The sequence below is a fragment of the Monodelphis domestica genome, chromosome 6, assembly GCF_027887165.1.
Source record: "Monodelphis domestica isolate mMonDom1 chromosome 6, mMonDom1.pri, whole genome shotgun sequence".
Classification (NCBI taxonomy): Eukaryota; Metazoa; Chordata; class Mammalia; order Didelphimorphia; family Didelphidae; genus Monodelphis; species Monodelphis domestica.
Window position 1 is genome coordinate 7669034 of NC_077232.1, and position 27028 is coordinate 7696061.

Consider the following 27028-nt stretch of genomic DNA (forward strand, 5'->3'; position numbering starts at 1 on the left):
TGGGACCCTGCCTAGAACTCAGCATTCAGTCAGCTCTCAGATAGCACTTATTAAATGAGGAATCTCCCTTCCTGCCCCCAAACCCTAATTCCTCCTTCTTCCCTCCTTTTTTAAAAATAAATATCATCCCCATGGGACTTTTCTCCTTTTCTGGTAAATATCCATTTCAGCTAGGGGCCATAGCTAGAAGACCTGAATTCGAATCCAGCCTCAGACGCTTACTAGCTGCATGATCCTGGACAAGTCACTTCACCTTGTTTGCCTCCGCTTTCTCATCTGTCAAAAGGGCTGGAGAAGGAAATGACAAACCACTTCAGTCTCACACACCATGAACAATCCATCTTAGACAGGCCGCTTCTTCTGTAGGGGATGACTGGACGCCGCCGGAAGCTTCTGAGCCAGAAAAACCTGCCTATTGGCCAAGATGACGGAGAGAAGCCAATCCTGCGGGGCCGCAGACCCCGCTCTCTGCCAGCCTCCCTTGGGGGAACTTTCAGGGAAGCTCATGTTGTCATCTAGGTGCCATTCAGTCTGCTACAGTGCCTGGCGCTCCCTCCCAGGGACACCCCCTATTTTCTCTCCCACCCTAGTTATTTATGTCTGTCTAATCCCGGTGATTACACCCTAAGCTGTGCAGGGATCTCTTTAGTTTTCCATCTTCAGGTTATCACGGCAGAATGGAATCAGCCCAGTGCCTGGAGTGGGAAGATGTGGGTTCAAACCTCAATGAGAGGGGCAGCTAGGGAGTACAGTGGATCCAGGGCTGGGCCCAGAGACGGGAGGTCCTGGGTTCAAATATGCCCTCAGACATTGTCTAGCTGGGTGACCCTGAGCAAGTCACTTAACCCCAACTGTCTATCCCTGACCGATTGATTCTCTGCCTTAGAATTAATCGTAGTATCAATGAGAAGACAGGAGGGAAGAGTTCTTTTTTAAATCTCAATTAGACCACTTCCTATTCTTTGGCTGGAGAAGGAAATGGCAAACCACTCTGGCATCTCTGCCAAAAAAAAACCCAAATGGACTCACAGAGCCAGACAGGACTGGAATGACTAAATAACAACAAAATCCTCTTTGGACCTCAGTTTCTCCTACTGTTAAAATGAGGACAGTATAGGATGGGGGGGCAGGTCAGAGTTAGGGATTCCCCAAAATGGAGGAGACTCGGTCCTTCTCCCACCTTCTTGGCTCCCTCCCAAGGAGAACGTTGGGGCTCTTTGGAATGTTTTGGGGTGTTTTCTGCATTTTCCTTGGGAGGAAAGAAAGGCTGTTTTGTGCCAGATCAATATTTCTTACTTCCAATAGTGCTTGCCTAAAGCCGCGGAAAAGCTGCCGGTCCCTCGATCACCTCCAGCCTATGTGAGGCTGGAGCCCGTTTTCCAGCAGAGGCTGGTGGGAGAATTTCTCTGATGCCACCCAAGGGAACCAGGCCCAGAGAGGCTTTGATCTGTCCCGGGGCTTAGAACTAGAGCAGATCAGAATCAGAGCCGAATCCCAGGCCTTCGGGCCCGTCCAAACATCCCTCCCCCACCAGCCACGTTGGGTAGCGCTTAGTGGGTGCTTTGTTCTTTGAAAACCAGAAAGACGAGCCAGGAAAACAACCGGGCTGGGGGGCCCCAGAGAGCACTTTATTACTTTTGAAAAATGAGACTGTGTAAAGTTCCTCGATGTCTCCATGGCAGGAAATGCCATGAGCGTCACGGCGACTTCGTAGAGAAATCCTAGTTGGAGCCCCAGAGAAATACGGTGGTACAACCAGGGCTACACATCATCCTAAACGGCAGATGTGAAAATAAATAAATAAATAAATGTCAGATGTGGAATTTGAACCCAGGTCTGCCCGTTTCCGAGATGACTGTTCTGTTCACTCCCTCCGTGACTCTATTTTATTTGCTTTTGTTTCCTAAAAGCATGACAGAAAAGCAGGGAAGGTTAGGCCGTCTGAGTTCAGTGACTTGCCCAGGATCACACAGTTAAGAAGTGTGTCTAAGGTCACATTTGAACCCGGGTCTTCCTAATGCTAAGCCTGGCTCTATCCACTGGGCTACCCCGCTGCTGCTCCCAGTGACGTAAAATGGAGTATTTCACGCTATTTTTATAGAAGGAAATTGTGCTAAAGCAGGAAAATAAAAGTTACCCAACGGGCTTTACAAACGTTTAACAAGGGCTCCCATGAAGTGTCCCGTTCGGTGGATGAGGGGAAAGGCCAGGCTCAAGGCTTCCTCCAAGCTGCCTTCCCCTAAGGAGGAGCCCCCACCGGGCCTGACCCCCAGGCCAGGGGCTCCCCGCTCCATCCCCTCTTGGACGCCCGCCTGGGCCCCAAAGCTGGGCCTCCTCCCCATCCCCTGGCCTGGCTCTGCTTGGCTCCCATCTTCTCCTGGGCCATTCGGCTGGGCACGGGGCCAGGCCCTGAGCTCAGGCGTTGGCTATTCCAGCCAGAGCTGTCTGAGGCGACGAGCCAGCCCGCGCGGGCGCAGACACTGCCGGGGTCTGGCTGGGGGTCGGGGAGGTGGGCTGCCTGGCTCCAGGGCCCCTGAGGAGGGAGAGAAGGCCTCGGGCCGAAGGAAGCCAGGCTTTCCCGGCTCTCCTGGGCACCAGGACCTCTGGGGCCCCCAGGCTTCCCCGCTGCTAGCTGGGCCCCAACGGGGCCTCTTGCTTTGAGATCCCCTTCGGGGCCCCAGTTCCTTGGGGCTCAGCCAGACCAGCCCCTCCTTTTACAGAGGAGGAAACTGAGGCCCAGAGCAGGCAGGGCCTCGCTGGGGCCCCTTTGCCTGGCTCTGGGCTGGGCAGAGCGAGAGGGGCAGGGCCTGGGCGGCCTCCTCTCCCTCCTGGCCGGCCGGCCGGCTGCCACATCACTTCCCAGGTGAGGCGGTGGGCCAGGGCTGGCCGGAGCCCCAGACAGCCCCCTCCCTCTCTCCGGCCCGAGGCGAGGGCGGGCTGCGCCTCTCCAAGCCAGCCAGCCACCTCCCCCTCTGGCCCCCGGCCAGCCTCACAGCCAGCCCCCAGCGCCGCCTCTCCTGCTCCTGCTCTCTCCCCGCTCCTCGCTGGCTCTCTCCGGCCGGGAAAACAACTGCTCCGTCCCTGCCAGGAGGCAGCCGCAGGCCGCGATCGAGCCCCGCGCGGCTCCCCAGCCCGCCGGCCGCTTCCCCCTTCTCCTCCCGCTCCGGGCCAAGCCGGCCGGCCCCCTCCCTCCCTCCCGCGCCTCCTGCGCTCGCCCGCTCTCCTCCCTCCCTCCCGCGCCCGGCGGGACCCCATGCCCTGGGCCTGCGGCGCCCCCCTCCCCCCGGCGGCCCAAATGCCCCCCTCCGGGCTCCTGGCCCTGCTGCTGCTGCTGGGCCTGGGCGGAGGGGTGCTGGGGGGCCCGGCGGGGGAGCGGGGCCCCGGGGGCGGGGGGGCCCTGGCCCGGGAGCGCTTCAAGGTGGTCTTCGCCCCCGTCATCTGCAAGAGGACCTGCCTGAAGGGCCAGTGCCGGGACAGCTGCCAGCAGGGGAGCAACATGACCCTGATCGGGGAGAACGGCCACAGCACCGACACGCTCACCGGCTCCGGCTTCCGAGTGGGTGAGGCTGGCCACGAGGGGAGGATTCTGGGAGCCCCTGGGGGGCGGCTTGGGGGACCCTTGTCTCCCGGGCCCCAGCGGGGCAGGGAGGAGCCCTCTGAACCGAGGCTCTGGGGCCACCAGTCCCACCGGCCCAGGGGGAGCCCCCAGACACCCCACCGGAGGGGGCAGACGCGGGGGGGCTGCCAGGGGCCGCAGGAACCCCTCCGCGGGCACCCCTGCGTGTGAGCCCGAGTGTGTCCAGGCCCCGCTGTTGTCTGTCTGCGCTGCCCACATCCCGCGGGCACCGTGCCCGGCCACGGGTGGGCGGTGTCACCGGGAGGTCAAGCTCACCAGCAGGAGTGATTCAGAGGCGGGCAGGAAGGAGGCCGTCCCGCCCCCACCCCGGATCAGGAAGGATGCTCTCTCCGGGGCCGCCCCGCAGGGCATCTGCCAGCTGCCTGGGGAGGGGCCGAAAGCGGGGGCAGCCTCTGAGAGAGCCCAGGAGCCTGGCTCAATGCCCCGGGCCCTCCCCGGGACCCTGGACCAGTCCTTTCTCTGGCTGGGCCTCCCCGGGTCCGAGAGGCTCAGGGCTAGTCCTGTCCCTTCTCAGAAGCCCAGAGAGCCAGTGAGCGAGCCAGGAGTCAGACGTGTGTGTGTATGTGTGCGTGCACGTGTGCATGTGCACGTGTGTGTGTATGTGTGTGCGTGTGTATATGTGTGTGCGTGCGTGTGCGTGTGTATGTGCGTGTGTATATGTGTGTATGTGTGCGTGTGTGTATGTGTGTGCGTGTGTGCGCGTGCGGTCCTGGGCAGTGTCTCCTGCCCTCTGTAACACGAGGGAGGGGCCGCACTTTCTCCAAGGTCTCTGCATGTGTGTGAACACGCGTGTTTTGGGGGGCACACGGACCCCCGTGACCCGGGCCTGTCTTTCCCTGCAGTGGTGTGCCCCCTGCCCTGCATGAACGGGGGCCAGTGCTCCTCCCGAAACCACTGCCTCTGCCCCCCGGACTTCACGGGCCGGTTCTGCCAGGTGCCCGCGGGTGGCGCGGGGACGGGCCTGGGCCGAGGGGGCGCCCTGGGCGGCCCCCCGCCCCCCGCCCCCGACGGGGAGCCCGTGGCCAGCAAGCACGCCATCTACGCCGTCCAGGTGATCGCGGACCCCCCCGGGGCCGGGGAGCAGCCGCCGGCCCAGCACGCCGCCTTCCTGGTGCCGCTGGGGCCCAGCCAGATCTCGGCCGAAGGTATCCGGGCCCAGGGGAGCCAGAGCCGGGCGCCAGGGGGACCCCCGAGGCAGGAGGAGATGAGGAGAGAGGGCGGGAGGGCGGCCGAGCCACGCTTTTCCTTCGTCCACTCCCGCTTGGGAAGTAGCGGAAGAGGCCGTCGAGGTGATGTAGTTTTCCCCCTTCATTTTACAGAGGAGGAAACTGAGGCTGAGAGAGAGGGACTTGCGCCAGGTTTCCTCGGTAGTGAGTAGAACTGAGGAGGGAGAAAGAGAGCCAGTGGGTGAGGCAGACCAGGGCCAGAGACGGCCTGTGACCAGCCGAGGCCACACAGAGGAGGCTTAGCCAGGGCGAGACCTCGCGAGGGCCCGGGGTGGCGGGGGCAGAACTCGGCGCCCGGGGATGGGGCTGCCCAGAGTCCGGTCTGGCCCGAGGGACGAGGGGCGCCCGCGGTCTCCGGGGAGGACGCGGTGGAGGGGGTCCCGGGCTCCGGCCTCGGTGCCCCCGCGGCCCCCCTGAAGACGAGAGAGAGGAGCGCCCCGCAGACCCTGACGGAGAGACCGGCTCCCAGAGAGCTGGCGGGGGAGGCTGGAGGCGGGCACTAACCCCCGTGCCCTGTGCCCTCCAGTGCAGGCGCCGCCGCCCCTGGTGAACGTGAGGGTTCACCATCCCCCAGAAGCCTCTGTCCAGGTGCACCGAATCGAAGGGCTGAGCGCCGAAGGCCCCGCGCCCCCCCAGCACCTCCTCCCCCACCCCAAGACCCCCCACCCCCGGCCTCCCACCCAGAAGCCCCTGGGCCGATGCTTCCAGGACACCCTCCCCAAGCAGGCCGTGAGTGCCCCCTGGCCCCTGCCCTCCCCTCCTCTCTGAGGGTCACCAGGCAGCCCTGGGGAGGGGGTCGGATCTGGACTAGCCGCGAGATCTTGGACCAGTCCCTTCCCCTCTGTACAGGGAGGGGGCTGGTGACAGGCCCTCTGGGTTCCCCCCCACTCTGACACCCCAAGACCTCCGGGGGCAAGGAGGGGAGGCGCAGGACGAGGGCAAGGGGGCGAGACACCTCGGGGTCCCCCTAACTTGGTCCTTCCTTGGGCCACAGTGTGGCAGTAACCCGCTTCCAGGGCTGACCAAGCAAGAGGATTGCTGCGGGAGCATTGGCACAGCTTGGGGTCAGAACAAATGTCACAAGTGTCCCCAGCTGCAGTGTGAGTGCCCGGCGGCCCAAGCCGGCCCCCCCCCCCCCCGCTCCTCACGCTCGCCACCCCAGCCCTCCCCCCGCCAGCGGGCCTCTCGTGCCTTCCCCAGTGACGGTCCCGTCTTCTCCCCAGACACCGGAGTGCAGAAGCCGGGCCCGGTGCGGGGGGAGCTGGGGGGCGACTGCCCCCAGGGCTACAAGAGGCTCAACAGCACCCACTGCCAGGGTACGGCGGGCAAAGGGGGCGTGGGGATGGCCGGAGTTAGCGGAGATGGGAAGGAGGGAGCCAAGGTGGGCAGGGTTGGGAGGGCATCCCAGCTGCTCTTCCTTCTTCCCTCCATCGCCTCTCCGTTTTCCCTCAGACATCAATGAGTGTGCCATGCCGGGCATGTGTCGTCACGGAGACTGCCTCAATAGCCCAGGCTCCTACCGCTGTGTCTGCCCGCCTGGCCACAGCCTCGGCCCCTCTCGAACCCAGTGCCTAGGTACGCGCCCCTGGGGAAAGGTCAGAGGCCGTGCGGACTTTGGAGGGGGCAGATTGGGCAGGGCTCTGAGGTCCGGTGCCCAGGGAGGCCGGAGGGGTGAGGCTGAGAGTAAGCCAAATCCGACCCGAGGTCCGAGGTCCGGCTTGAAATGGCGTCGGGGTTGGCCTGCCCAGCGGTGGCGAGGCCGGGCATCTGCCCTGATTCCTCTTCTCTTGTGCCCCAGCCGAGAAGCCGGAGGAGAAAAGTCTCTGCTTCCGCCTGGTCAGCCCTGACCTGCAGTGTCAGCACCCGCTCACCACCCACCTGACCCGCCAGATGTGCTGCTGCAGCGTGGGCAAGGCCTGGGGGGCCCGCTGCCAGCGGTGCCCTGCCGATGGAACCGGTCAGCCGCTGCCCTCCCGCCTGCGGGGCACGTCCTGGGGGAGGGGGCTCCAGCGAGGCCCAGAGAAGTCTGGGAAAGGTCACTGCGGGCTTCTCCCCCTCCAGCGGCTTTCAAAGAGATCTGCCCAGCCGGGAAAGGCTACCACATCCTGACCTCGCACCAGACGCTCACCATCCAGGGAGAGAGTGACTTCTCCCTGTTCCTGCACCCAGATGGCCCCCCCAAATCCCAGCAGCTCCCGGAGAGCCCCAGCAGGGCTCCCCCGCAGGAGGACCCGGAGGAGGAGAAAGGTGATTCGGTTTACCTGGACCCTGGTCTGTCCTGGAGTGCCCCAGGGTGCCCAGCCGCCACGCCACCCACCCAGATCCTGGGGGACCCCCAGCGCCCAGCCCCCCCCCCCATTGCCTGACGCTCTCCCCCACGGGGCTGCCTCTAATGTCTGCCTTCTTCTCTTCCAGGGGCCACCACAGACTCTGTGAGTATCTGGCCAGAGGGGAGGGCAGCGCGGCCGGGAGGGCGGCCGGGGGCGCAGCCGCCTGATCGCCTGCCCGCTTCTCCCCACGCCTCCCTCAGATGGATTCCGAGGAGCGCCCGGCCCAGCAGGGCCCGGTCTCGGTCACCACGCAGCCGCCGGTGCGCCTGTACCCCGGTGAGCCAGGGCGGGGGAGAAAGGGGGGGCGGGGCGCGCCTCTGTCCGAGGTCCCGGAGGAAGCTCAGCCCGGCCGCCCGCTCTCTCTTCCAGAGCTGTTTTCCCGGCCCACCCCGCCAGCTGTGCGCAGAATCCCCCCTGATCTGCTCCCTTCCCGGAGCGCGGTGGAAATCGCCCCCACCCAGGTCACAGGTAAGGCAGGCTCCCCGGCCACTCGGGGCCTCCCTCGCCCCTCTCCAGGGCCGGTCTGGGGCTTCAGAGACAGAAAAGAACCCGCCAGCGGGGCCTTCCTGGGGCCGGAGGCTAGAAGGCAGCTGGGTGGCTCAGGTCCTGGGTCCACTATGGCCTCAGACGCTGCCCAGCTGTGTGACCCTGGGCAGGTCACTTAACCCCACTGTCCAGCCCTTCCCACTCTTCTGCCTCGGGCCGGGCGGAGAGGGTTTAAAGAGGAACCCCAAGAGAAGGCGAGGAGAGGTTCTCCCCGAGCAGAGTCAGGGACGCCTGGGACCCGGGACTGCTCAAGGCGCCGCTCTCTGTCCTCCCAGAAACCGACGAGTGCCGGCTGAACCGCAACCTGTGCGGCCACGGGGAGTGCGTGTCCGGGCCCTCGGGCTACTCCTGCCAGTGCTATACGGGCTACCGGCCCCATCCGCAGCAGCTCTACTGCGTGGGTGAGCGGGGGGCCCCACGCAGGGAGGGGGCGGAGCTGGAGCGCGGGGCCGCTAGGCTGCGGAGCGCCCGGGGCTGCGCCTCACATCCGAGCTCCGGCGGGCCGCCAAGGTCTTCCCGTCTCGCCCTTTCCCAGATGTGAACGAGTGTGAGACCGAGCCCTGCGGAGTCGGGAAGGGCGTCTGCATGAACACTGGCGGCTCCTACAACTGTCACTGCAACCGGGGTTACCGGCTGCAGGTCACGCCCAGCGGCCGCTCCTGCGTGGGTAAGGGTTGGGAGAGGCTAGGTCAGAGGCGGGGGCCAGGGTGGGGCTGGGGGACGGAGCTGGAGTTCGGGGCGTGGCTGACAGACAGCAGGCTTTGGGGCGGGGCTTGCGGAGGGCGGAGATTGGGGTGTGGCGAATGAGCATGAGGAGGCTTGTGGAGTCCTGAGGGAGCAGGCGGGCGGGGCTTAAAGGAAGGTGGGCTCAGGGCGTAAGGAGGGGTGTGGCCTGGGGGACAGAGCGCTTAGGGGCGGGCCTTGGGCAAATAAAGGACCTGCGCGGCGGAGCCTTCGGCGACGGAGACCCTGGGCTTCCATGGCTTCCTTGGCTTCCTTCTGCCGAAGGGGCAGAGCCTGTGGAAGTACTGGCTCTCCCTGGGGCAGGCTTGGAAGGGCGGAGCTTGGAGCCCGGCCCCTTTCTTTTGCTCCCCAACTCAGACCTCAATGAGTGCGTGAAGCCCCACCTGTGCGGGGACGGAGGCTTCTGCATCAACTTCCCCGGGAACTACAAGTGCAGCTGCTACCCGGGCTATCGGCCCAAGCCGTCCCGGCAGCCACTTTGCGAAGGTAGGCCCGGGCTGGGGAGAAGACCGGCAGAGACGCACGCCACGGGGCTGGCTGGCGACGCCTCCCTCCTCTTCAACGCTCCCTTCTCCCCACAGACATCGATGAGTGCCGGGACCCCAGCTCATGCCCAGACAGCAAATGCGAGAACAAACCCGGCAGCTTCAAGTGCATCGCATGCCAGCCTGGATACCGGAGTCAGGGGGGCGGGGCCTGCCGGGGTGAGGGGCCAGGCGGGAGTCAGATCAGGGATGGGGCCTGGACAGCGGGAAAATGCCCACCCCCACCCCCACCCCTCTGCCTCACCATCCAGGCAGCAAGGGAGCTCCTTGGGCTCTGCTAGCCTATGTATCCTTAGCAGCGAGAGGGCACGCCTGAGCCTTCTGGCCAGGCGATGGGCACAGTCACATGGTGCTGGGACCAGACAGGGATGGGGATGTGGACTCAGTTCCTCTGGGCTGTATGGCTCCTTCAACATCCCCTTCCCCCCACAGACGTGGATGAATGCGCCGAGGGCAGCCCCTGCCAGCCCGGCTGGTGTGAAAACCTCCCAGGCTCCTTTCGTTGCACATGTGCCCAGGGCTATGCACCTGCTCCAGATGCCCGCAGCTGCCTGGGTGAGTGCCCCTGGAGGTAGAGGATGGATTAGGACTGCCTGGGGATCCCCAATCTGGACACTGACTTTTACCCCTCGTCTTCTCGCCCTGGCAGATGTGGACGAGTGTGAAGCCGGGAATGTGTGTGAGCATGGTGTGTGTACCAACACCCCAGGCTCATTCCAGTGCCAGTGTCTCACAGGATACCACCTCTCCCGGGACCGGAGCCGCTGTGAGGGTGAGGAGAGAAACTCTGGAGCCCTGCCAGCAGCTGCTAGGGACTAAGAACACCAACCCAGAGGGGGAGGAGAGGAGAGGAGGCTTAGTACCTGGCTTCAGTTTGCCTATTCATCAAAGGAATTGAGAGAAGCGCAGAAATTTGGACCAGCTCTGTCATTCAGTGTACTCTGAGGCCTCTCCCTGTTCTGACATCCTAGGTTCTTTGTTCAATGGAGTTTCCCTACTCTATTTTCTAAGGTCCCTCTAGGCTCCAACATGCTAGGTTTTTGGTTCTCTGAAGGAAGGATCTTCTCTGGTCTGATATTCTATGCCCTTTCTTTTAAGGACCTTCTAGGCTCTCTGTTCTGGGAGGGAAGAACCTTCTCTGATCTGATATAAGGACTTTCTAGGCTCTGACATTCTAGATTCTAGGGCCCCTCTAGGTTCTAACATCCAGTGTTCTAAGGTTTTAAGATCCTTCTCAACCTAGACAAACCAGGTTCTGAATTCCTTCCCAGATCTGATATTCTCTGCCCTCTGGTGGCAGGGTATCCACTAGGGCCCAGGACCTGTTCACCAGGTCAGCCGGCTGTCATTGCTGCCCCCTGGTGGCTGCCCTCTGACTCTGCTCTCCACTTCCTTTCCCCAGAGGCCCCAGGTCTTGTCCAGAGTTCCACTTCAGAATTTTTGAGGTGGGGGCTGTGTTCAGGACCTCACCCTGGGAGCTGGGGAAAGGGAATGAAGGTTACACGGGCCTATTGGAAATCACAGCCTCGTAGCTTTGTGCTTTCTCCCCCTTTGTTGCTCCCTTTCAAGGCTGAAGGTCTAGGACAGTGACTGGGCTGTCTGACCAAGGTCTGATTCCTGCCCCTCTTTGGAGATCAGGCATGGACCTCCCAGGCTAAGTTCCTATCTAGAGCAAGGGGAGCCCCATGGGAAAGGAACTAGGTGCTTAGGGTTCATTGGTTCCCTGGTTTCTATCCCCCAGACATCGATGAGTGTGACTTCCCAGCAGCCTGTATTGGAGGTGACTGCAGCAATACCAATGGCTCCTACCGATGCCTCTGTCCCGCAGGCCATCGCCTGGTGGGTGGCAGGAAGTGCCAAGGTACCCACCTAGAGGGAGAAAGTGGGGCATTGAGAAACAGTAGCTGTGGCACCCTATTGAACTCTACAGGGCACCCAACCTCCCCACAACATTTCCACTACCCCATGGTTATTGGATTTGTGATGCAAGTGAATTATTAATCCCTGTCAGGTCCCCAAGAGATGCAGCTGAGGCTAAGGGTCATGGCCTTTAGTCCAAGGATAGGGAGGGGGCTTGGAGCCTGGGATGAAGATGCCCTGGGCCTTGGCCTCTGGGCATTATCCTGGTCCTTATCCTTGTCCAGATATAGACGAGTGTAGCCAGGACCCAGGTCTCTGTCTCCCCCATGGCACCTGTGAGAACGTGCACGGCTCTTACGTGTGTGTCTGTGATGAAGGCTTCACCCCAACACATGACCAGCATGGCTGTGAGGGTGAGTGCCCCCCGCCCACCCCAGGCTCCTGCCCTGGACCCCTGTTCATGAGTGGCTATCTTCTCCCTCGTGTCTCAGAGGCAGAGCGGCCCCAGAGCCCCCTTGTTTCTCCCTGGGTGCCCAAGTCTGTGTTCTCTTCGCTGTCCCCTTCCCCCCATTTCAGAGGCAGAGCAGCCCCACAACAAGAAGGAGTGCTACCTCAACTTCGATGACACCATCTTCTGCGACAGCGTCCTGGCCACCAATGTCTCCCAGCAGGAGTGCTGCTGCTCCCTGGGTGCTGGCTGGGGGGACCACTGTGAGATCTACCCCTGCCCTGTCTACAGCTCAGGTCAGAGCTGGGGCCAGCTGGGAGGCAGGGTCTGGGGAGCTGGGTGGACAGAGACACAGGGAGGAGAGCACATGACTGCCTCAGAAGCCCTCAGTTCAAATCCTGCCTTTCTGATGCTTCCTTCCTGTGTGACCCTGGGGAGGGCTCTAGGCCTGTTTCCCCATCTGTAAGATGAGAGGGTTGGTCTACATAGCTCCTGAGCTCCCTTCAAGTCCTACAAGTAATCAGGTGTCTCAATGGATAGAACATTAGGTCTGGAGTTAGGAAAAAGATCTGAGTTCAAATCCGGATTTAGACACTGCTGTGTGATCCTAGGCAAATGATTTTAGCTCAGCCTCAGTTTCCTGATCTATAAAATCAGGATAATGGGGCCTTCCTCACAGTTCTTATGAGGACCAAATGAGATAACATGAATAGAACTTTGCAAAACTGAAGACACTATGAAACGGTTAGCTAAATGACCCTAAGATGCCATTTCTGCCATGTCTGGGGTTTTCTTGTCAGACACTGAAATGCCTGCCATTTCATTCTCCAGCTCATTTGACAGATGGGGAAAGTGAGGAAAATAGGGTGAAGTGACTTACCCAGGGTCACACAGCTAGGAATTGTCTGAGGCCAATTTTGAAACCAAGATGAGTCTTCTTGACTCCAGGCCCAGGGAGTCACCTTGCTGCCCTCCCCCTAGGTCTACCTGATTAGCTTTGAACTGGGATGCTGCAGGGAGGGCAGAGGCTCTTCATCACTTCCTCTCTCTTCCTCTCACCCAACAGCCGAATTTCATAGTCTCTGTCCGGATGGGAAAGGTTATATCCAAGAGAGCAACGTCATCAACTATGGCATTCCAGCTCACCGGGGTAAGGAGCCACACTTCCCAGCTCTCCTCCCCATTCATTGATTTCCATTCCTCCAACCAGCATTTAGGGAGGACCTGCTGTGTCCCTGGCTGGCAAGCATTGTTTCCTGTGTGCCAGGAAATGTGTTTGGACCTGGGGGTACAAAAGCAAAAATGAAATCATCCGTGCTTTCAGGGAGTTTTTAGTCCTGGGTGGTTGGGGGGAGGCTTGAAATGTATACATAGAATCCTATCTCTCTCCCCTCCCTCCCTCTGTCTGTCTCTCTTTCTCTCTCTCTCTCTGGTAGATTTCAGGGTGCAGGGAAAGCATTAACATCTGGGGGACCAGGAAATCCTTTCTGGAGAAGGTAGTGCTAGTGTGGTGGCTTGAAGGGAGCTAGGATTTTGAGGCAGAAGTGCTGAGGGAGGTCATTCCAGGCATGAGGCGCAGCCAGGGCAGATGCCTGGGAGTTGGAGGAAGAGTGAGCAGGATGATTTGATGGGGAGTTGATATCCTTGAAGGGACACAATGTGCCAGGAGAGTAGAAGGGTGAGCTGGCATCAGCAGGTAAAGTAGGACCAATAGGGAGTGTGGAATGAATGGGGAAACCCTTTGGCTCTGGGGTACAGGGCAGCCTTGCCTTTCTTTCCCCTGGCCCCCCACTGAACCCCACTGCTGGTTCCCCACAGACATCGATGAATGTATGCTCTTTGGGGAGGAGATTTGCAAGGAAGGCAAGTGCGTCAACACACAGCCAGGCTATGAGTGTTACTGCAAACAAGGCTTCTACTATGATGGCAACCTGCTGGAGTGTGTGGGTGAGCTGCTGGAGCCCTGCCAGCTGGGGCTTTGGACCCTCAGCTCATGGAGAAGCCAGTCCCCACCAGCTTAGATGGTCAGTCCCCTTTGGGACAGCCTTCCTCATTCCTGGCTCTGCCTTGAGGTCCACAGCTAGCCCCCAGCTGCAGCCCCAAGGACGTTCTCTACATCCAAGGTCCCCTTGCCCCATGCCCAGAACCCTTCCTATTCCAGCTATCCACTCCGAACATGTACCTGGGTTTTCCCCACAAGGAGGCTTCCAGAATAGAGTATAAATCTGACCAGAGCAGAGCCCCCTCCCCACTTCTCCTGGTCTCCCCTCCTAGCTAACTGTGTCTGGGAACAAGCCCTATCCCCCTTCAGAGCTCAGTTTTCTCTGTGAAATGGGGATGGGCACACCAGGCTGGCTCCCTTCCCAGGGAACATGAGGATGAAAGGAGGAGAGGAGGCCCTTAAAGGCTAGGGCAAGGTTTCATCTTCCTCCTAATTCCCTGCTGGGTCTATGGTTTGGGGCCAGCAGCCCTCAAGGCAGGCCAGTCCACCAGTTCGAGGCTCCAAAGCTTGGAGGGGGAGGGCATGGGGACTCCCCACTCAGACCATGCAGGTGTCTCCCTTGCCCTCATGCAGATGTTGATGAGTGTCTGGATGAGTCTAAGTGCCGGAATGGTGTGTGTGAGAACACCCGGGGCGGCTACCGCTGCTCCTGTACCCCTCCAGCAGAGTACAACCCAGCCCAGCGCCTGTGTCTGATCCCGGAAGAAATGGGTGAGGAGAGGGGCAGTGAGGGGTCTCAGTGGAGAGAGCTGAGCCCAGAGATGGGAGGTCCTGGGTTCCAGTCTAGCCTCAGATACTGCTGACCCTGGGCAAGCCACTTGACCCCCAGGGCTTCCCCCTTACCCTTTTTTGCCCTGGGAGGGGAGCTGGCACTGACTCCTCTGCTTGTAGACGTGGATGAGTGCCAGGACCCAACAGCCTGCCAGCATGGCCGCTGCATTAACCTCCCCGGCTCCTTCCGCTGCGAGTGCCACCTGCCCTGGGTTCCAGGGCCCTCTGGACAGGACTGCCAGCTCCTGGAGAGCCCCGCAGGTGAGGCCCTGTGGTTGGCCCCCCTGGGTCACTGTCTTGTCATTCATTCACTCATTCATTCATTGTATGCAGGGGACAGACCTCCCTGGAGCTCCCTGCCACACTTCAGTTCACAAGGGCAGAGAGGGCCCAAGGATTTGGGGAGGTCCAGGGGGAATGTGGCAGCAGGGGCATCCTGGAAGGCTTCTTGGAGGAGCAGGGCATTTGTGTTGTGCTTTAAAGAATGGGAGGGAATTCGAGCAAAGGAAGAATTCCAGGCATTAGAAACAGCTGAAGCAAAGGCTTGGCGACGGCAAAGTACAATGCAGACTTCTGGGGACAGTGAGCTTACGTGGGGGGGAGGGGGAGCGGTAACCTGAGACCAGATCAGTGGGGAGGGCCTTGAATGCCAGGCAAAGGCACAGGCCCCTGACTGAAAGCCTCCCTCTGGCTCTGGCTCTGCAGACAGGCCCCAGGAGCGGCGGGATGTGTGCTGGGGCCAGCGAGGGGACGATGGGATGTGCGCGGGGCCCCTGGCCGGCCCTCTCCTGCCCTATGAGGAGTGCTGCTGCCGCCAAGGCCGGGGCTGGGGGGCCCAGTGTCGGCCCTGCCCACCCCGGGGGCCAGGTGAGCATGAGGGAGACAGGAGGAGGGAGGAGTGACAGCCCACGTGAAGGGCGGAGCTAGAAAAGTCAGCCCTGACAGGGGCGAGTCAGGAGCCTTGGGTTCAAATTCCGCTGCTCCAGGCCTGGGGTCTATCCCGCACTCAGACCCTCCCCTCCCCTCCCCCAGGACTTCAGTGCCCGAACTCCCAGAGCGAAAGTAACTCTTTTTGGGACGTGAGCCCCCTGTTCCTGGGGAAGCCCCACCGAGGTGAGTCGCCCCACCCCTGTCGCCCCCGCCCAGCTTCGGGGCTCGGGGCCCACAGAGAAGTGGCCCAGGAGGCAGGGAGCTCTGGGTTCGAGTCCCTCCACAGTCATTTTCGAGTGAGCTGTGCTCCCCAGTCACTTCAGCGCTGTCAGTCTCAGTTTCCACGCCTGTAAAATGGGGAAAGTAATCCCGCCTGCCTCACCGGGTGTGAAAAGCGCTTCGCAGCCCTGGGTAAATGTTAGCTCTTCTTGTCCTCGTCATCCCTCTCGGTCGCAGAAGAGGACAGTTCCGAGGAGGACTCGGACGAGTGCCGCTGCGTGAGCGGCCGCTGCGTAGCCCGCCCCGGGGGCGCGGTGTGTGAGTGTCCCGGCGGCTTCCAGCTCGACGCTTCCCGCACGCGTTGCGTGGGTAAGCCTGGGGGCGGAGCCTCGACGCGGGGGCGGAGCCGTGCAGCTAGGCCCCTCCCCCACCCTGGTCCATTTCCTCTCGCCTCTCCCGCAGATATTGACGAGTGCCGGGAGCTGAACCAGCGGGGGCTGCTGTGCAAGAGCGAGCGCTGCGTCAACACGAACGGCTCCTTCCGCTGCGCCTGCAAGGCCGGCTTCGTGCGCGTCCGGCCTCACGGGGCCTGCGTGCCCCAGCGCCGCCGCTGACCCGCCCCGGCAGTCCCGCTGCCCGGTCTTGTACATAGCGGCCCGGGGAGGCCAGGTACGAGCCGCTCTCTGACATCCTGCGGCGCCCGCCGAGAGACTCGTCCGGGGCCCAAAGGGACGACCTGCCTGGAGCCGGCCCCTTCGGAGGGGCATCTGACTGTGTGGACTCGGCCTGGCATGGTCCGCCCGGCCCCTCGCAGGGCCGGGAACCTGCACCAGGCTCTTAGGAGATTGTATCTTAGTAACCGGGACCGGGACCCCCGACTTCTGCCCGCCCGCCCGCCCTGGTGTTGAGGGAGCCCGCGAGCTCCAGCGAGATAAAGTTCACCCGTGTTTACCCTTCTTTGTCCCGCATGGTCATGTTCTGGAAGAAGAAGCCAGACCTTTGGCCAGGGGGGAAATGGGCAGTGGGAGCCCCAGGGGCGGCTCAACTTTTTAGGTGTCCCCCAGGAGACAGCCCAGACCTTCAGGGACCCTCCAGGAGACAGCCCAACCCCTCAGGTGCCCCCTCTGGGGTAGCTGGCACTCAGGCCCCTCAGGAGGCAGCCCAACCCCTCAGGTGCCCCCTCTGGGGTAGCTGGCACTCAGGTCCCTCAGGAGGCAGCCCAACCCCTCAGGTGCCCCCTCTGGGGCAGCTGGCACTCAGGCCCCTCAGGAGGCAGCCCAGCTCCTCAGGTGCCCCCTCTGGGTTAGCTGGCACTCAGGCCCCTCAGGAGGCAGCCCAGCTCCTCAGGTGTCCCCTCTGGGGCAGCTGGCACTCAGGCCCCTCAGGAGACATCCCTTCAGGTGCCCCCTCTGGGGTAGCTGGCATTCAGGCCCCTCAGGAGGCAGCCCAGCTCCTCAGGTGCCCCCTCTGGGGTAGCTGGCACTCAGGCCCCTCAGGAGGCAGCCCAACCCCTCAGGTGCCCCCTCTGGGTAGCTGGCACTCAGACCCCTCAGGTGCCCCCTCTGGGGTAGCTGGCACTTGACCCTTCAGGTGCCCCCCAGGAGGCAGCCCAGCCCCTCAGGTGCCCCCTCTGGGTAGCTGGCACTCAGACCCCTCTGGGGTAGCTGGCACTTGACCCTTCAGGTGCCCCCCAGGAGGCAGCCCAGCCCCTCAGGTGCCCCCTCTGGGTTAGCTGGCACTCAGGCCCCTCAGGAGACATCCCTTCAGGTGCCCCCTCTGGGGTAGCTGGCACTCAGGCCCCTCAGGAGGCAGCCCAGCCCCTCAGGTGCCCCCTCTGGGGTAGCTGGCACTCGGGTCCCTCAGGAGGCAGCCCAGCTCCTCAGGTGCCCCCTCTGGGGTAGCTGGCACTCAGGCCCCTCAGGAGGCAGCCCAGCTCCTCAGGTGCCCCCTCTGGGGTAGCTGGCACTCAGGCCCCTCAGGAGACATCCCTTCAGGTGCCCCCTCTGGGGTAGCTGGCACTCAGGCCCCTCAGGTGCCCGCTCTGGGGTAGCTGGCACTTGACCCTTCAGGTGCCCCCCAGGAGGCAGGAAGCGGCTGCCCCATCCAAGGCTCCCAGGACTTTTAATAAAATGTATTGCGGCTCTGATTCTGTACAGGGAGAAGGCCCTGGGGCGGGCCTGGGGGCTCACACGGGGTTTGTACAATAAATACATGGGCGAAGGGCAGGGAAGCAGGAGGGCTGGTAGGCCTTCCCATGGGGCGTCTGAGGCCCCCCGCCCCCTGCTCTGTCCTTGGCTTTGTGGAGGTGCTCGGAAGGATGCCCGGGCCGGGGTCAGTCCAGCTTCCGCGCCCCCAGCTTCATGGGCCCCTTGGCCGCCTTCTTCTCTGCCCGCTTGGCCTCCATCTCTCTCTTCCTCTCTTCTCTCTTCTTTCGAGCCAGCTCAGCCTTGGCCTGTCCTGGGAGACCACGACAGGGGGAGCAGTGGTTAGTGGGGGCTCTGGGGGACACCCCCAGGGAAGGGCCCAGGCCAAGGGAAGGAGGGACCTACTGCTCTCAGACTCCAGGGTCCCCCAGTTCTCCTCGGTCCCCCAGTTCTCCTCAGTCCCCCAGTCCCCAGAGGCTTCTGTGCTCCAAGAATCTGAATTTCGCTGAAAAGTGAAGAGAAGTCGGTCAGGGGCCACCTGTGGGTGTCAGAGGCCTGATTCTCACCACTGCCCCACCTCACCCTCCTCCCAGCATCCCCGCCACCTGGCTCTTTCCTGGCCCCCCAAGGCTGGCAGCCCCCCTTACCTGGGTGCTGGCGGCTAGACGAGGTGCCAGGGCGGAGAAGGGATCGGCTTTCTCGCTGGTCTCTGGCCCACCCCAGTTGTACTCACTGGCCAGCTTGGTGCCCTCGGGGAGCAGTGATTTGGGGGGCTGTGACTCCTGCCAGCCCTGGTCCCAGGAGCCTTCGGTCTCCCAGCTGCTCCAGTCAGACTCGGGAGGCTTCTGAGAGGGGCTGCCGGCCTGCTAAGGGAGATGGTTGGAGAGGCTGGGGGTGCTGGGGACCCCAGGGACTCGATTCCAGCCCCCCCAACCGGGGCCCCGAGGCTCACCCTCCTCGCCTGATGCTCCCTCTGGCTGCTGCTCCAGTCCTCCCGCTGCGCCTCGCCTTCTTGCTGCAGAGGAGAGGGCAGGGGGTGAGGCGGAAGATCCAAGAGAAGCGGGGGAGGGGGACGGCTGTGTGACCCTGGACAAGTCACACACACTCACCCTCACTCTCCCCCCCAAGAAGGTACCGCAGCAGCTCATTGGGGCCAGAGAGCAGGGAATGGTCGAGCACTTTACAAATTGTAATTGGGGGGGGAGCTGTTCTTGTCCACATTTTACAGATGAGGAAACAGAGGCAAGCAGGATGAAGTGACTTGTCCAGAGTCACCCGGTTGGGATGTCTGAAGCTGACATTGAACTCGGGGCTTCCTGCCTCCAGGCCCAGCGCTCTGGGTAGCCATTACTGGCCTTGGGGGTGGGGGCTCTGCACCCTAACAGTCTTACTGCCCAAATGCAGGGGTACAAGGCACAAAGAGGGGCAGCCCCTGCCCTCCAGGAGGTTCCGGTCCAAGTTAGGGGGCCCACTGACCTCCAGGCTGCCCCAGTCTTCATCATCCCACCGGTCAGCAGAGCCTTCCTCTTCTTCCTCCTCCTCCTCCTCCTCCTCCTCCCCTCTGGGGTCCCACTGACCTGAGGTCACAGGAGGGGCCTGGGCAGGGGCAGCGGAGGCTGCGGCTGCTCCTGGGGGGCCTGGGAGGTCGGGAAAGGGGGCCCATCAGCACCCACCAGCCTCCTCGGAGGGCCCAGATTTCCCACGTGCCCGTCACCGATGAGGGAGAAGCCGGAGCCCCGCGGGTGCTCCAGGCTGCCACCCCTGTGCCCGCTGAGGGCCCCGGAGCAGGGGTTTGGGGGGGCAGGAACTGGCAGCCCCAGGGGTCCACTCACCTTCAGAGGGTGTCCTGAGGGGGGCGTCGCTGGCCGGGGGGCTCTCGGGGGCCGTGGGGTTGGCCCGGATCAGCTTGGACGTGAGGGAGGAGACGCCGGTCACTGCCCAGCCAGCCCAGCTAGCGGCGGTGGCCCCCGGCCTGGGGCTCGAGACTCTGTGGACGTCCTTCTCTGGGGACAGAGAGGCCCGGAGGGTGAGATCCCAGGGGAAGGGGCTCCCCGAGACCGGGGGCGTCTACACCGCCAGGGGTGACTGGGGAAGGACGTCTACACGGGCTCACCCATTTCCTCCAGCTGGGTCGGGTCTTCAGACACGGACTCGAGCTTGGTCAGGAAGCTCCGAATGGCCTTGAAAGCCTGCGGGAGGGGGAGAAGGGCCCGCTGAGGCCCTGGGAACCCCCAGGGGAGCCGAGGGGCCACAGAGGCGGGGACGGGGTCCTGGGGGGCCCTGGACCCCCAGGGGCTGGTTGGAGCCCTGCCTCTGAGCGGCCCGACCAGGAGAGCCGGGGCCGCCCTCCCTCCGCAGCCCCTCCTCGCTCTAAAGGCTCCGTGGGGTCCTCTCGCCTCTTGGGGCCTCGGTTTCCCCGTCGGCACAGGGCAGGCCCGGACTAGGCTCCCCCCAGACCCGAACGGGCAGGGAGCGAGGCCGGCCTCACCTGGTCGCGCACGGTTTTCTCGGGGTCGACGGTGAGGGCGCCCAGCACGGGCAGGATCTTGTGGGCGCAGTCGCTCATGGAGTAGAGGTTGTGGGTGGCGGCGAAGCCCAGGACGCCGGCCGCCCTGGACGGGGCGAAGGGGTCCCTGGTGGCCCGGCTGAACGCCGACGTGAGGACGCGCTGCCGGGTCTGAGGGAGAGGACGGGGCGGTCAGCGCCTCCGGCCGGCAGCCCCCCGCCCGGCTCCGGGGCCCGGGGCCCACTCACACTGGCGCTGAGGTAGGGGCCGATCTTGCCCAGGCACACGGTGGTGTTGCAGCGGATGGGGCCCTGCTCGTCCTTGGCCTGGAGCCTGGCGAAGTGCTTCATCAGCTCCACGTTCAGATTCTGCTCGTTCAGCTTGGGGGCCAGGAGCAGCATGGACTGCGGGAAGGAGGGGGGGCTCGGACCCTCTCCAGGCCCCCGGGCCCCCCCATCGCCCCCTCAGCCCCCGCGCTCAGCGGCCACAGGCAGGAAGAGGAGGCATTTGAACCCAGAGCCTTACACCCTCGTGCCTGGGCGCCTGCCACCTTGCTGCAGTCAGAGGGGCCCCGGGCCACCCAGGTAACGGTGAGCAGTGGGGAAGGCATCCTGACCGGGCCCAGACCCCCCCCCCCCGATGCCCTGGGGGAGCGGGACCCCGGCCTCCTCCCCAGCTCCCCACAAGAGGCCACGCCCGATCAGGCCTCCTCAGAGGGGGGTCGCGGCGTGACCAAACACTGGCCAGAGCCGGGGACTCGGGAGAGCTGCCGGGGGGAGCCCGGTCCGACTCCTCTACAGGCGGGGACATGGAGGCCCCCCGGGGCCCTGGGGGGCCTCGTTTCCCCCAGGCCAGTCCACCTTGACAGTCTGCTCCCGGATGGCCGGGTTCGTGTCCAGGAAGCCGTGGACGACGTGGGGGAAGATCTGGGTGTTGACCGTCGGCTCATTGAGGTACTGAATGAACTGCTCCATCTGTGCCGGGGGAGGGGAGAGGCGTGAGGCCCGGCCGGGGGCCGAGGGGGCCCTCCGCGGGGATGTCCCTTTGCGTCTCTCTCGCCCAAAGGGCTTCCGGTTCCTGCTTTGCTCTCTCGGTCCTGAGGCCTTCTTCGCCTCAGTTTCCCCAGCGGGACAAGGACCCTCTGGCTGGCCGGCCTCTGCCGCGGGGCCTCCCTCCCCAGGAGGAGGAGGAGGAGGAGCCGGCCCACAAGCACCCACCTGCTGCAGCAAGCGGATGCGCATGGCACGGTCCGTGGAGGAGAACATCTTCACCACGACCGGGATGATCTTCTGCTGGTACTCTTCCGCGCTGAGGAACTTCCCCACCTGCAGGGGCAGAGCCCGGAGGCGCCGGCCCAAGTCAGCTCCCGGGGGCCGGGGGGGGGGGCCTCAGCGGCGGGGGGGCCTGGGGGGGCGGGCCTCAGTGGTGGGGGGCCTCGATGGGGGGGCGGGCCTCAGTGGCGGGGGACCTGGGGGGGGCCTCAGTGGCGGGGGGCCTGGGGGGGCGGGCCTCAGTGGTGGGGGGCCTCGGCGGGGGGGGGCGGGCCTCAGTGGCGGGGGGGCCTGGGGGGGGGCCTCAGCAGGCCTCAGTGGCGGGGGGCCTCAGCGGGCCTCAGTGGCGGGGGGCCTCGATGGGGGGGCGGGCCTCAGTGGTGGGGGGGCCTGGGGAGGGGCGGGCCTCAGTGGGCCTCGATGGGGCGGGCCTCAGTGGCGGGGGGCCTCGGCCAAGGCTCAGCTCACCTTGAAGAGGGGGGTGAGGATCACGGCGCCGGCGCTGCCGTATTCGAAGGCCGTCAGCAGCTGGGGCAGGATCTTGTGCCGGCAGAAGTCCTCGGGGAAGGAGTCGAGATTCTTGCTCAGCTCCTGGAAGAACTTCTGCTTCTCGGCGGGCTCTTTGATCTGGGGGGGGCAGAGGCGGGTCAGCCCGGGGAGGGGGAGGGGAGGGATGAGAAGGAAGCTTTAATCAGTAACGTTTGGGAAATGCTGAATGAATCCATGCAGAGCAAACGTGAGCGCGTCAGGCAACCAACAACGGAGAACTGTCGGCATGGAGCGTCTCACAGCAAAACTTGACAGCATGTACAGGGGGGGCCGCTGGGTGGACGGAGTCAGACCCAGAGACGGGAGGTCCTGGGTTCCAGTCCGGCCTCAGACGCTTGCAGTCCCTTCACCCCCCGGCCCAGCCCTTCTGGCTCGTCTGCCTCGGAAGCGGTAACCAGGGCTGTCCAAGACGGAAGGGGGGCGTAACGCACAGAAGGAGCACAGACTTCCACCTCGGAGCCGGTCCCAATTCATACGCGGCCGGAGGAAGCCCGGGCGGCCGCCTCCCTGGCTCGGACCCTGGCTAAGTCCCTTCGGCCCGCGTGCCCCCCTTTCCTCCCCGGTAAAGTGGGCGCGGTCGCCGCCCCCCCCCCCCGCACAGAGCCTTTGGCACGTGCTCGTCCCTCGTGAAAACCATCGAGAACAAACTCCGACTCCCAGGGCACGAGATCCCTATTCAGCATCCTTCCCGCCGGACCACTCGCGTCACGCAGCGGGTCTGTAGCCGATACTGACATTCGTCCCATTGGCAAAGGCAGTTGGAGGGAGCCCCAAACAGCCCGTGATTCGGAGGGGCTGCAGGGAAAACGGCACAGGAAGAAACAGAGCGGGCCGTGCAGGCGGGAAGGTCTGGGTTCGAGTCCTGCCCGAGCCGCGGCCAGTCGGGCAACTCTCCACGTCCCAGATGACGGGATCTACGTGTCCTCCGGGGCGTCCCCTCAAAGGGCGGCAGCCAACGTGCTGAGAAGCACTTTACAAAGGCACTGAACCATCAACACAGGATCGGCAGATCGCTTTGTAAGTACAGACGACGCGCACTACACGGCAAGCGGGAATGAGGAAATCGTCCATCTGCTCCAGCCCCCCAAAGATGGGGTCACGGATGGACCATGAATGGAGCTATGAACTGGCCCGGCTTTTCAGCAAATAATCTGTATTCGCAGCAGCCAGGGAGCCCAGTGGGGAGAGCGCCAGGCCTGGAGGCAGGAGGACCCGGGTTCGAATCTGGCCTCCCACACGGATACCCTGGGCAAGTCACGAACCCCATCGCCCAGCCCTCACCGCTCTTCTGCCTTGGAACCCAAACACAGCATCGATTCCAGGATGGAAGGGAAGGGCTGAAAAACAAACACGCAAACCCCTGCTCCCGCGGTCCGGCCCTCGCCTGGGACAGTGGAAGGACCGGCACCTTTGGAGTCAAAGGTGGTCACAGGCGAGCCATCATGTCCTTCCCGACCCGTTATAGGTTTTCCTGGCAGACATACTGGCATGACTGGCCATTTCCTTCTCCAGCTCATTTTACAACTGAGGAAACTGAGGCAAACAGGGTGAAGTGACTTGTCTAGAGTCACCCAGCTAGGAAGTGCCTCAGACTAGGTCTGAACTCAGACATGGCCCACTGTCCATTTGCACCCCCAATTGCCCTTTGGGACCAAAGGCTCTAGAGTCAAATCCTATCCCTGAATTACCCTGGAAAATCATTTCCCCCTCCTGGGCCTCAGTTTCCTCATCTGTAAATGAGGGGGTTGGCCCGGATGACCTTAAGATGCTGCCCTTCCCGCTACGCCTCCTGACATCCATCTGGTTCTTCTTCCAGCTCCATTCCTTGTTGGAAGCAGACTGTGTGTCGGGGGTCGGCCCCTTCCCCAGAAAGGCTCAGGGACGCCCAGGCTCACTCTGTCTCAGCCTGCCCAGAGGGTAGGAAGGAGGCCGGGGCCAGCAGGGCCAGGCCCGAAAGAGCCCCGGAAGCCGGGATTTCCACCCAGGTGTGTGCGAGGGCGAGCGGTGGGGTCCAGGGGCTGCGGGCCCCCTCGTTCTGGGGCTCACCTGGATCTCCTCAAGGAAGAGGTTGGTCTCCACAAAGCTGTTGCACATGAAGCCGCCGGGGGCCCGGCAGTTCTGCAGGAAGCGGGACGGATTGGGGCGCACCCGGGGGTTGGCCCCCACCAATTCACAGTAATGAGGAACCAGAGACTTTGGAATCTGAAAGAGGGGCAGGCAGGAGGCGGGTCTCAGGAGGTGGGTGGCAGCGGGCCAGAGAGGGCCCAGGGCTGGCGGGGGCACCCGGGCCCAGAGACTCACCTTCCCCAGGGAGCGCAGGGAAGAGGCCCGGGCCAGGGGGCCGTTGAACACCTCCCAGATGAGGCAGCCCAGCCTCCACATGTCGGCTGACCTGCGCGGACCAAAGACAGGACTCAGGGGCCTCTTGCCCTGGGGGCAGCACCCTGCCCACCGGCATCTCTGGGCTCCCTGGACGGGCCGTACCCTCCTGCCCCGACCGCCAGGCTCACCATTTCTCCCCAACACTTTTGCTGCTGCTGTCCGTCATCTCAGGGGGGTCATAGCGTTCCAGGTCGGGGATCCTCTTGCGGGGGGGGTCCCCATTGTCTCCCTGGGCCGAGTACATGTAATCCAGGCCCCCCAGCTTCCACTCCCCGGCTCGATCCACGAAGACGGCCGCCGTACACACATTGTTGTGAATGAGGCTGCAGTCGTTAACCAGGAAGCTCAGGGCTTTCTGTGGGGACGAGGTCAGGCTGGGGGCCCGGCTCGGGAGGCTGGGCACCACCCCATCCAGCGGGCAGCAGCCCTCCTTCGCCACCCCCAAAGGGGGGCGGAGAGGGATCCGGGCCTCTGGTGCTCACCACAATCTGATGCAGCCCCCACGAGATCTCCAGCTCGCTCAGGCCCCCCGTCTCTGCCTTCAACTTCAGGTAGGTCCGCAGCGGGGTCACAGGCTCAGTCACCACATGGAGGCATTTGTCGGTCTGGTGGAAGGGCCAAGAGGTGGGTCAGTAGCAGGCTGAGGCAGCTCAGGGCCGGGGGGCTAAGGCGAGAGGAAGGAACTGACGGAGGGGAGCCTGTGGACGGGGCTGGGGGCCAGAACCTCAAAAGCAAAGCAAGAGGAGAAACGGAGGGGATCCTTTAGGAAGAAGGCTGAATGGGGGAGCCCAGTTCAAATCGGTCTATGACCTTGAACAAGTCCCCTCCCCGCTCTGGGCCTCAGTTTCCTCGTCTGTAAGTAAGGAGGTTCGGCCTGGATGATCATGAAGGCGTCTTTCGCCTCCAAAGCTCGGGGCCTTAAGGGAAGGGAAGGGATGAAGTTAGCTGCCAGGGCAGAGAGGGAACAAGCAAGGATGGGCCAGAAGGGGAAACTGAGGAAAGGGGCAGGGGCTCACAGGGGTTGGGGGTGTATCCTGGTCCAACCTACCTCCAGCCCATCGAGATACGCCAGGATGTTGGGGTGCCGCAGGGTTTTGAGCCGCTTGAAGGCTGCCTTGGCCACCAGCGTTTGCTCCTCCTCCCCGGGCTTGGCCTCGTATACGAACACGGACACAGCATTTCCCGTGGCCTGTGGGGAAGCGCGGGCTGGTGGGGGGACCGAGAGCTTGGGGATCCCTCAGCCCACTCCGGAGGGGCGGCTTCTTGCTATCCCCAACCAGCCCCGGGGACACGTGGGAGGTCTGGGGGGCAGGGCCCCTGCCTCCCACAGAACCCCGGTGGGGGGGGGGCAACCCGACCCCCCCTCCCAGCCGGACCTTCCCCCCAGGGCTGCTCAGGGCCTCGGGGGCCACGTCGGCCAGGAGAGCCGGGGGCGGGCTGGGGGCGGGGCCGGCCAGCTCCAGCCGCCCGGGCTCTGGCTGCGGCCTGCTTAGCTCAGCTGGGCTCCCGCTCCTCGGCCCCGTCACCTTCTTTTTGCCGCGATGCAGCGCCCACAGCCCCGGCCCCGGCGCGCCGCCACCTTCGGGGGGCTCCGGGCTCAGCTCGTACGGAAAGTCCCGAATCGGGTCCCGGGCGAAGAACCACATCGTCCGCCCGGCCCTACTTCAGACCCCGGCTTCCCTCCGGGTCCGGCTCCGGCTCCGGCTCCGGCTCCGACTCTGCCCGGGCCCGGCTCCGCCCCCTCGAGGTCCTGCCCAGCCTAGGGCCCGCCCCGATGCTCCGCCAATGGATGCCCCATTCCGCTTAGAACCCGCCCCCATTAGGGGCCCGCCCCCTAGAAACTCCTCCAGTCGCGAGGCTCCACCGGTCCCGAGGCCCCGCCCTCCCTACGCTCCACCCCCGAGAGTCCGCTGCTTCGCAGGGTCCGCCCCCGAAGGCCAGCCGCAGCCTCCTCCGCTCACTCCTCTTCCCCTGGGAAGCTCCTCTGACTCCACCCCCTGGTGGTGCCTCTTCCTCCCGCCCACAGCCACGGAGTCGGGCGTAAGGGGACGGGAGGGAGCTGAGGGAAGAGCAGGAAGGGGGAGGGAGGAAGCGGAAGCGAGAAACTGCGTCAGAACCTCTGACGTTGACCAAGGGCTTAATCATGTGGGCGGGGCGTGCACACAGTAGGCGCCAAATAAATGCTAGTGCCCATGTGCTCTTGGGGCCCCACTTTCAGGATTTATCGTGTTTAGATTAGTTTAGAGTAGAGTAGAGGAAACTGAAGCCCAGAGGGGAAATGATATGCCCATAGCCACCCTTCTAGGGAGTTTTAGAGGCTGGGAAACACTAGAAAGGAACCTGAACCAATCCAAGGACCTAGTTCAAATCCTGTCTTGAATCCCTGGGCAAGTCACTCACCTCCCAGCGCCTCAGTTTCCTCAAATGGAGCCCCTACACAGCCCTAGAGATTCCTCCCAGCTCTAGATCTCTCTCATCTGTAAAATGGGAATAACAGCAGCTCCCAGGGTTGTTGTCAGGATCCAGGGAGATGGATTCTCTCTGTAAAGTACTTGGCATAGTGCCAGATAAATACTAGCTACTAGTATCATCGTGGGTTAGCTGGGGGGGAAAGGAGGCCTCTGTCAAATAGACTCAAGTTCAAATCCAGCCTCTGGCTGTGTGACCCTGGGCAAGTCACTTCCCCGTTTGCCTCATTTTCTCCAAATGGAAGGAAGTGACTAACCAGGCCAACATCTTTGCCAAGAAAACCCTCAGTGGGAGGAGTCTGGAGGAGTCAGACACAACAGCATCACAACCAAGTGATCATTTTTATTCTATTCATGACCTTGTGGAGGAAGTAGAGGAAGCAAGGCTGAGGAAGCTGCAGCACCCGCCCCCCTTCTTCCCCCCCAAAAGAGAGCCTGAGGGAGGCAGGG

The 27028-nt window shown here is 63.3% G+C and overlaps 2 protein-coding genes across 7 annotated transcripts; one reads left to right on the forward strand and one right to left on the reverse strand.

Moving 5' to 3' along the window:
• The first annotated feature begins 2416 nt into the window (after positions 1–2416).
• Positions 2417–16214, forward strand: LTBP3 (latent transforming growth factor beta binding protein 3). 2 transcript variants are annotated; one of them, XM_007502690.2, is made up of 29 exons: positions 2417–3560; positions 4480–4782; positions 4957–5007; positions 5390–5592; positions 5858–5963; positions 6087–6179; positions 6316–6438; positions 6662–6820; positions 6925–7110; positions 7279–7295; positions 7394–7469; positions 7563–7661; positions 8015–8140; positions 8275–8406; positions 8841–8969; positions 9065–9187; positions 9461–9583; positions 9678–9800; positions 10770–10889; positions 11173–11301; positions 11465–11632; positions 12403–12486; positions 13155–13283; positions 13912–14049; positions 14230–14370; positions 14815–14976; positions 15142–15222; positions 15496–15627; positions 15721–16214. In XM_007502690.2, the coding sequence occupies exons 1-29, from the start codon at positions 3254–3256 to the stop codon at positions 15870–15872; spliced, it is 3915 nt and encodes a 1304-aa protein (XP_007502752.2). In that variant the 5' UTR covers positions 2417–3253; the 3' UTR covers positions 15873–16214. The 2 variants fall into 2 exon arrangements, with proteins under 2 accessions (XP_007502752.2, XP_007502753.2); XM_007502691.2 differs by lacking the exon at positions 4957–5007 and having other exon boundaries at positions 2694–3560.
• A 1148-nt stretch (positions 16215–17362) lies between these two features.
• Positions 17363–25915, reverse strand: SCYL1 (SCY1 like pseudokinase 1). Of its 5 annotated transcripts, none has more exons than XM_056801344.1 (18): positions 25637–25908; positions 25159–25299; positions 24593–24715; positions 24239–24465; positions 24030–24120; positions 23775–23930; positions 21648–21806; positions 21126–21233; positions 20769–20882; positions 20157–20312; positions 19891–20079; positions 19516–19591; positions 19235–19405; positions 18879–19039; positions 18355–18417; positions 18050–18265; positions 17808–17907; positions 17363–17715 (listed from the first exon to the last, which is right to left on the reverse strand). In XM_056801344.1, the coding sequence occupies exons 1-18, from the start codon at positions 25754–25756 to the stop codon at positions 17591–17593; spliced, it is 2496 nt and encodes an 831-aa protein (XP_056657322.1). In that variant the 5' UTR covers positions 25757–25908; the 3' UTR covers positions 17363–17590. The 5 variants fall into 5 exon arrangements, with proteins under 5 accessions (XP_056657322.1, XP_056657321.1, XP_056657323.1 ...); XM_056801343.1 differs by having other exon boundaries at positions 18050–18268; XM_056801345.1 differs by lacking the exon at positions 17808–17907 and having other exon boundaries at positions 18050–18268; positions 25637–25915.
• Between the last annotated feature and the right edge of the window lie 1113 nt (positions 25916–27028).